This window comes from Salmo trutta, chromosome 2, assembly GCF_901001165.1.
Source record: "Salmo trutta chromosome 2, fSalTru1.1, whole genome shotgun sequence".
NCBI classification, from domain to species: domain Eukaryota; kingdom Metazoa; phylum Chordata; class Actinopteri; order Salmoniformes; family Salmonidae; genus Salmo; species Salmo trutta.
In genome coordinates this window covers 14,251,647-14,260,662 of record NC_042958.1, presented here as the reverse complement: position 1 = coordinate 14,260,662, position 9,016 = coordinate 14,251,647, and the positions used below count along the sequence as shown (strand labels likewise).

At 45.4% G+C, this 9,016-nt stretch overlaps 1 protein-coding gene across 2 annotated transcripts in view; it reads right to left on the bottom strand.

Moving 5' to 3' along the window:
- The window catches only part of spice1 (spindle and centriole associated protein 1), a gene marked incomplete in the record, with an annotated part of 11,248 nt that extends 2,782 nt beyond the window's left edge, over nucleotides 1-8,466 (bottom strand). For both annotated transcript variants that reach the window (XM_029695290.1, XM_029695294.1), the window contains 5 exon segments: nucleotides 5,560-5,678; nucleotides 7,368-7,470; nucleotides 7,699-7,845; nucleotides 7,937-7,984; nucleotides 8,094-8,466. In XM_029695290.1, coding sequence (XP_029551150.1) covers nucleotides 5,560-5,678; nucleotides 7,368-7,470; nucleotides 7,699-7,845; nucleotides 7,937-7,984; nucleotides 8,094-8,189 — 513 coding nt within the window.
- Nucleotides 8,467-9,016: the final 550 nt, after the last annotated feature.

Below are 9,016 nucleotides of genomic sequence, written 5' to 3'. Positions count from 1 at the left end.
TTGTACAGGGAAAGGGGGATACCTAGTCAGTTGTACAGGGAAAGGGGGATACCTAGTCAGTTGTACAGGGAAAGGGGGATACCTAGTCAGTTGTACAGGGAAAGGGGGATACCTAGTCAGTTGTACAGGGAAAGGGGGATACCTAGTCAGTTGTATATGGAAAGGGGGATACCTAGTCAGTTGTAAAGGGAAAGGGGGATACCTAGTCAGTTGTAAGGGAAAGGGGGATACCTAGTCAGTTGTACAGGGAAAGGGGGATACCTAGTCAGTTGTACAGGGAAAGGGGATACCTAGTCAGTTGTATAGGGAAAGGGGATACCTAGTCAGTTGTAAAGGGAAAGGGGGATACCTAGTCAGTTGTAAAGGGAAAGGGGGATACCTAGTCAGTTGTACAGGGAAAGGGGGATACCTAGTCAGTTGGAAAGGGGGGATACCTAGTCAGTTGGAAAGGGGGGATACCTAGTCAGTTGGAAAGGGGGGATACCTAGTCAGTTGTAAAGGGAAAGGGGGATACCTAGTCAGTTGTAAGGGCGGATACCTAGTCAGTTGGAAAGGGGGAATACCTAGTCAGTTGGAAAGGCGGAATACCTAGTCAGTTGTAAAGGGGGATACCTAGTCAGTTGTAAAGGGAAAGGGGGGATACCTAGTCAGTTGTAAAGGGGGATACCTAGTCAGTTGTAAAGGGAAAGGGGGATACCTAGTCAGTTGGAAAGGGAAAGGGAGATACCTAGTCAGTTGTAAAGGGGGATACCTAGTCAGTTGTAAAGGGGGATACCTAGTCAGTTTGTAAAGGGAGATTCCTAGCCAGTTGTAAAGGGAGATACCTAGTCAGTTGTAAAGGGAAAGGGGGATACCTAGTCAGTTGTAAAGGGAAAGGGGGGATACCTAGTCAGTTGTAAAGGGGGGATACCTAGTCAGTTGTAAAGGGAAAGGGGGGGTCCTAGTCAGTTGTAAAGGGGGATACCTAGTCAGTTGTAAAGGGAGATTCCTAGTCAGTTGTAAAGGGGGATACCTAGTCAGTTGTAAAGGGAGATTCCTAGTCAGTTGTAAAGGGGGATACCTAGTCAGTTGTAAAGGGAGATTCCTAGTCAGTTGTAAAGGGGGGATACCTAGTCAGTTGTAAAGGGAGATTCCTAGGTCAGTTGTAAAGGGGGGATACCTAGTCAGTTGTAAAGGGGGATACCTAGTCAGTTGTAAAGGGAAAGGGGGATACCTAGTCAGTTGTAAAGGGGGATACCTAGTCAGTTGTAAAGGGAGATTCCTAGCCAGTTGTAAAGGGAGATACCTAGTCAGTTGTAAAGGGAAAGGGGGGAACCTAGTCAGTTGTAAAGGGGGATACCTAGTCAGTTGTAAAGGGAGATTCCTAGCCAGTTGTAAAGGGAAAGGGGGGATACCTAGTCAGTTGTACAGGGAAAGGGGGATACCTAGTCAGTTGTAAAGGGGGGTATCTAGTCAGTTGTAAAAGGAAAGGGGGATACCTAGTCAGTTGTAAAGGGAAAGGGGGATACCTAGTCAGTTGTACAGGGAAAGGGGGATCCCTAGTCAGTTGTAAAGGGGATACCTAGTCAGTTGTAAAGGGGGATACCTAGTCAGTTGTAAAGGGAAAGGGGGATACCTAGTCAGTTGTAAAGGGAAAGGGGGATACCTAGTCAGTTGTACAGGGAAAGGGGATACCTAGTCAGTTGTAAAGGGAAAGGGGGGATACCTAGTCAGTTGTAAAGGGAAAGGGGGGGGTACCTATTCAGTTGTAAAGGGAAAGGGGGGATACCTAGTCAGTTGTAAAGGGAAAGGGGGATACCTAGTCAGTTGTAAAGGGAAAGGGGGATACCTAGTCAGTTGTAAAGGGAAAGGGGGGATACCTAGTCAGTTGTAAAGGGGGATACCTAGTCAGTTGTAAAGGGGGATACCTAGTCAGTTGTAAAGGGGGATACCTAGTCAGTTGTAAAGGGGGGATACCTAGTCAGTTGTAAAGGGAAAAGGGGGATACCTAGTCAGTTGTAAAGGGAAAGGGGGGGTACCTAGTCAGTTGGAAAGGGGGTGTACCTATTCAGTTGTACAGGGAAAGGGGGGATACCTAGTCAGTTGTAAAGGGAAAGGGGGATACCTAGTCAGTTGTAAAGGGAAAGGGGGGATACCTAGTCAGTTGTAAAGGGAAAGGGGGATACCTAGTCAGTTGTAAAGGGAAAGGGGGGGGGGGATACCTAGTCAGTTGTAAAGGGGGATACCTAGTCAGTTGTAAAGGGGGATACCTAGTCAGTTGTAAAGGGGGATACCTAGTCAGTTGTAAAGGGGGATACCTAGTCAGTTGTAAAGGGGGGATACCTAGTCAGTGGTAAAGGGGGGATACCTAGTCAGTTGTAAAGGGGGATACCTAGTCAGTTGTGAAGGGGGATACCTAGTCAGTTGTACAGGGGGATACCTAGTCAGTTGTACAGGGGGATACCTAGTCAGTTGTAAGGGAAAAGGGGGATACCTAGTCAGTTGTACAGGGGGGATACCTAGTCAGTTGTACAGGGGGATACCTAGTCAGTTGGAAAGGGGGATACCTAGTCAGTTGTAAAGGGAAAGGGGGGATACCTAGTCAGTTGTAAGTGAAACGGGGGATACCTAGTCAGTTGTAAAGGGGGATACCTAGTCAGTTGTAAAGGGGGATACCTAGTCAGTTGTACAGGGGGATACCTAGTCAGTTGTACAGGGAAAGGGGGATACCTAGTCAGTTGTACAGGGAAAGGGGGATACCTAGTAAGTTGTACATTGAAAGGGGGATACCTAGTCAGTTGTAAAGGGAAAGGGGGATACCTAGTCAGTTGTACAGGGAAAGGGGGATACCTAGTCAGTTGTAAAGGGAAAGGGGGGATACCTAGTCAGTTGTAAAGGGGGGATACCTAGTCAGTTGTAAAGGGGGGATACCTAGTCAGTTGTAAAGGGGGGATACCTAGTCAGTTGTAAAGGGGGGATACCTAGTCAGTTGTACAGGGAAAGGGGGATACCTAGTCAGTTGTACAGGGAAAGGGGGATACCTAGTCAGTTGTACAGGGAAAGGGGGATACCTAGTCAGTTGGAAAGGGAAAGGGGGGATACCTAGTCAGTTGTAAAGGGAAAGGGGGGATACCTAGTCAGTTGTAAAGGGAAAGGGGGGATACCTAGTCAGTTGTAAGGGAAAGGGGGGATACCTAGTCAGTTGTAAAGGGAAAGGGGGATACCTAGTCAGTTGTAAAGGGAAGGGGGATACCTAGTCAGTTGTAAAAGGAAAGGGGGATACCATGTCAGTTGTACAGGGAAAGGGGGATACCTAGTCAGTTGTACAGGGAAAGGGGATACCTAGTCAGTTGGAAAGGGGGGATACCTAGTCAGTTGTAAAGGGAAAGGGGGGATACCTAGTCAGTTGTAAAGGGAAAGGGGGGATACCTAGTCAGTTGTAAAGGGCGGATACCTAGTCAGTTGGAAAGGGGGAATACCTAGTCAGTTGTAAAGGGAAAGGGGGGATACCTAGTCAGTTGTAAAGGGGGATACCTAGTCAGTTGTAAAGGGAAAAGGGGGGGATACCTAGTCAGTTGTAAAGGGAAAGGGGGATACCTAGTCAGTTGGAAAGGGAAAGGGAGATACCTAGTCAGTTGTAAAGGGGGATACCTAGTCAGTTGTAAAGGGGGATACCTAGTCAGTTGTAAAGGGAGATTCCTAGCCAGTTGTAAAGGGAAAGGGGGATACCTAGTCAGGTGTAAAGGGAAAGGGGGATACCTAGTCCAGTTGTAAAGGGGGGGGATACTAGTCAGTTGTAAGGGGAAAGGGGGGATACCTAGTCAGTTGTGATAGGGGGATACCTAGTTCAGTTGTATAGGGCGATACCTAGTCAGTTGTATAGGGAAAGGGAGGATACCTAGTCAGTTGTAAAGGGGATACCTAGTCAGTTGTAAAGGGAAAGGGGATACTAGTCAGTTGTAAAGGGGGATCCTAGTCAGTTGTAAAGGGAAAGGGGGATACCTAGTCAGTTGTAAAGGGAAAGGGGGATACCTAGTCAGTTGTAAAGGGGGATACCTAGTCAGTTGTAAAGGGAAAGGGGGGATACCTAGTCAGTTGTAAAGGGGGATACCTAGTCAGTTGTAAGGGAAAGGGGGATACCTAGTCAGTTGGAAAGGGGGATACCTAGTCAGTTGTAAAGGGGGATACCTAGTCAGTTGTAAAGGGGGATACCTAGTCAGTTGTAAAGGGGATACCTAGTCAGTTGTAAAGGGAAAGGGGGATACCTAGTCAGTTGTAAAGGGAGATTCCTAGCCAGTTGTAAAGGGAAAGGGGGGATACCTAGTCAGTTGTAAAGGGGGGTATCTAGTCAGTTGTAAAAGGAAAGGGGGATACCTAGTCAGTTGTAAAGGGAAAGGGGGATACCTAGTCAGTTGTACAGGGAAAGGGGGATCCCTAGTCAGTTGTAAAGGGAAAGGGGGATCCCTAGTCAGTTGTAAAGGGAAAGGGGGATACCTAGTCAGTTGTAAAGGGAAAGGGGGATACCTAGTCAGTTGTAAAGGGAAAGGGGGATACCTAGTCAGTTGTAAAGGGAAAGGAGGATACCTAGTCAGTTGTAAAGGGAAAGGGGTGATACCTAGTCAGTTGTAAAGGGAAAGGGGGGATACCTAGTCAGTTATAAAGGGAAAGGGGGATACCTAGTCAGTTGTAAAGGGAAAGGGGGGATACCTAGTCAGTTGTAATTTGAAAGGGGGATACCTAGTCAGTTGTAAAGGGAAAGGGGGATACCTAGTCAGTTGTAAAGGGAAAGGGGGATACCTAGTCAGTTGTAAAGGGAAAGGGGGGATACCTAGTCAGTTGTAAAGGGAAAGGGGGATACCTAGTCAGTTGTAAAGGGAAAAGGGGGATCCCTAGTCAGTTGTAAAGGGAAAGGGGGATCCCTAGTCAGTTGTAAAGGGAAAGGGGGATACCTAGTCAGTTGTAAAGGGAAAGGGGGGATACCTAGTCAGTTGTAAAGGGAAAGGGGGATCCCTAGTCAGTTGTAAAGGGAAAGGGGGATCCCTAGTCAGTTGTAAAGGGAAAGGGGGATACCTAGTCAGTTGTAAAGGGAAAGGGGGGATACCTAGTCAGTTGTAAAAGGGAAAGGGGGGGTACCTAGTCAGTTGTAAAGGGAAAGGGGGGATACCTAGTCAGTTGTAAAGGGAAAGGGGGGGTACCTATTCAGTTGTACAGGGAAAGGGGGGATACCTAGTCAGTTGTAAAAGGGAATACCTAGTCAGTTGCACAACAATGCATTCAACTGAAATGTGTCTTCCGCATTTAACCCAACCCCTCTGAATCAGAGAGGTGTGGGGGCTGCTGTCTGGCAAATAATAATTTGTAATGGGTGTGTGGGCATTGGTAAGTGTTTGGCAGAATGGCAGCGTTGTTACCTGGTATCCATGTTGGAGTTCAAACTGATAGAGGTAGAATGGCCAGTTTCTTCATCACTATGGTCTTCAACAGAGTCCTCCAGCTCATTCAGAGCCTGAAATAAAAAATATGTTAAGAAATGGAAAAAGACACACAAACACACAGAGAAAGAGAGCGAGAGCGTTGTACCTGTGGGTCCATCATGGACTGGCTGAGGAGGGAGAGTTGTGTTGGGGCCTCTGGTTTCTGCAGGACAGGCAGGTCTGAGTCAGAGCCACAGTCTGGAGCCATGGTAACACTGGGGAACCCTGAGAAAAATAAAGAATACAAATCACTCACAACAACACTTTAGGGCTTCCGTTAACCGGTCGGTAATAACCGGCTTTTAGACAATAAAAAAATGTAAAAGCTGATTGACCGGGAGAAAAATAAAAATCCCATTGTGAAGTAATGCCTATTAGGCTAATTGATGGAAATACATTTGACCGGTCATACTTACCGGTCTGAAGGTGCATTTGCATAATTTAGTGGAATTAAAATTGCCACGTGTATACTCGTTAGGTATGTTATTTATCACACATACAGCGTACAGATACAGAGCCTTCGAGCAGAAACATGTCACACAGCAGGAGAGCTGCTGCTACTGCATCTCAAACAGCTGTTTCATTGCTGCTAGACTGAAACCTGCCTTTATAGGCACAATCACTGCGCAACAATTCTAAATGCAATCGTGTGTTAAAAACAATTAAAAATACCTACTGTTGGTATTTTTCAACTGGTAATTGAAACGCTCTTTGGCTTCATCAGTGCATCACACATCACTTTGCAATGAAATGGAGGCAGTATGCATTTTGAAAACAAACTTACCATTGTTTGAATCCTGAAAGTTTTACTACATATGAGGTATGTCTAACCTTGCTTCAAAGCAGCCTAGCCAAAATCCGACCATATCCGTAGAGGTAATTATTTTATAAAGACTTCCATATACCATTGAAAACAGTAGCCTATTTCTCTCATGTTCTATTGGTTTTCAAATCAAATTTATTTATAAAGCCCTTCTTACATCAGCTGATATTTCAAAGTGCTGTACAGAAACCCAGCCTAAAACCCCAAACAGCAAGCAATGCAGGTCAACTTATTTTCTTTCATTGTACAGTAGCCAAAGGCACAATCCTAGTCATATTAACAAGCCATGTTAGTTGTTACATATTAGATCTCCCCTCTTTCTACATTTCTAATGGATATTTCCATCCCTGTCACATGAAACAGCTTGCATGTGTGGTGTGCTTTTGACAACGGTGTTTTCCCGCTAATTGTATTATGGAAGGAACATTCTCACATAGCCTCCTGCCTTGTGTTCATTGCTGCACTGATAATGTGAAGAAATAATAGTTTATCAACATTTTAGGCAAAACGTTCTGATCTGTTGCATCAAACTCATTGCTTTTTAAAGTTTTGTTATGTAGTCTAGGCCTACTGGTTGAATGTGGGATCTATCATCCCACAACTGTCCCAGAGTATTTGGAGTAGGCCATCTGTTTCTCAACAAGCTGACCAATAGAATAGGTCAACCTTTCTACTATGGGGGATAGTAGATTGACAGGCTTGTGATTTTGCTGTTTGTTACTCATCTTGTTGGCTGAGGAAAAGTAAATGTGGACACTTATTCTAAAATCTTCAAAGTGTGCATCGGAATGTGGTAAGGATGCACATAGTTCCTTCCTCAAGTTGCATGTTAATATGAATTACCATAATCTAAATGTGCTTTCTGTCATTCGGAGCACCGCAGGTGGACGCCCTAATCAAGTTATGGGTCCGGTAAATTTCTCAAATGTTTGGTAAATTAAAATGGTGCCGGTCAAATGTCCGGCGCCACAACGGAAACCCTGTAAAATGCATAGAGAACATTCAAACACAGACATACAATAACCAACACATGGTCAAACACATTGAAAAGCCATTCCTTAATCCATAGCAGGATAAGAGCAGTATCATACCGGTCTGCCTGCGAGGTGCGTCGCCAAACAAGTCTTTGACCACAGCCATGGCTCTGTCTGACCGGGCCAGAACGTCCTGTAGTTGAAACTGATCTGAGAACACCTACAGCACAATGAGATAATACGCCTTCAGTGTGAAGTCAAAGGTTTAATCTGCAGTTATGTAATATAAACAACATTCAAGCAACATCTGTGGGGAATCAAGGGGATGTAAGTGATCACTGAGGTGCGAGCTGACTTGAGTTTGCAATTTCAAAGCAGTTTCATATCAAATTAGATTTACGTGAGATAGACCTCATGCGCAGATTGTAGGGGTGTCTGTGCTCCTCACCTCTCTGATGATGTTGAGGCTGGCACGGTCCAGTGGAGCTGGGCTACCTGGGAGGCCCTTCTTCCTCCTGTGTCTCAGAGCTCTCTCTCTCAGCTCCCACTGAGCCAGCACTCGGTTCTGGGACCGGTGCATCTCATGACGACGACTCTGAGGAGGAAGAGAGATGAGGAGGCATACTGAGCTAGCATAACTAACATCACACAATAAGAGAGAAAACAAGAACATATGTCTCTCTTACCAGCTCCTCCGGTGAAGCCTTGTGCACAGAGAGGTCATGGACGGTGCTCTGAAATCAGCAGAAGATGGTAACTTAGTCATCATAATTTCATAAATGTAAATGCATTCTCCCCTGGTGGCAAAGTTGATTCCATGACAGTAACTACTAGCACACTCACCACCCACTCTCTCTTCGGGGCATTGGCCTTTTTGGGACGCACAGCAGGTCGTTTTCCTTGACCGTGCTGTAAGCGGCCCACCCTCGTAAACGACATCTGGGAAGAAAACGATAACTAGCTAGAAAATGTCTGATTAGCTGGCTAACGTTAGCCTACCTAGCTATGTTGTTTGCCAGCTTAGAGTTGTTTCAATGAAAGTCATACGCAAGCTACTCTTAAACCAGGTAGTTGTAGCTAGCTGGCAAACTAGGATATTAACTGTAGCAAAGTGTTTAGTTAGTTTGCTGTATTCATTGCTTTCTTTCCGTTGTGGAGTGGCGCTGTGTTCAACAGTTGTTGCGCGCTTCTGGGTTAAATGTGTAACTTCCTAGTTACCAATGAAATGACACCACAGATAGAACAATGAGACAGATATTTCACTGGTTGTATAAATGTGAAGCATCCGCTTGCCGTTTCCACTCACTACCAAATATGGGAGTGAAAGGAAGCCCACAGCGGGAGAGGATGGATCGAGATGGATTTTTGCAGACATTCTGCAAATGTTCTCATCGATGAAATATTTGATCTCAATACAGTTTTCTGTTCCCAAAACTACAATCTGGTATGAACAGAGTGGACTAAGTTTTGTAGAATTTGACCTTTGCAAACTTTATACAACATCGCGTTGTTTAGAAGAAGCGCAAAGGCGAATTTAGTTACTGCACACGCGTACTTCACAAAGTCGGCGTTTTCTGACGGAAATATGCAGATGTACTAGAACAACCCAATAGGATCTCGCTAGTTCGTGCTTGGCTCTGCCCACTTCCTTGCTTGTTCTGCCACTATGACTCATTTGTTCCCCATTGTAAACGACAGGCTGTTGTCTATCTTGGTTTAGTTATAAAACATCTTTGAGGACGCTCTTTGGCCGTAGAGCATAATGG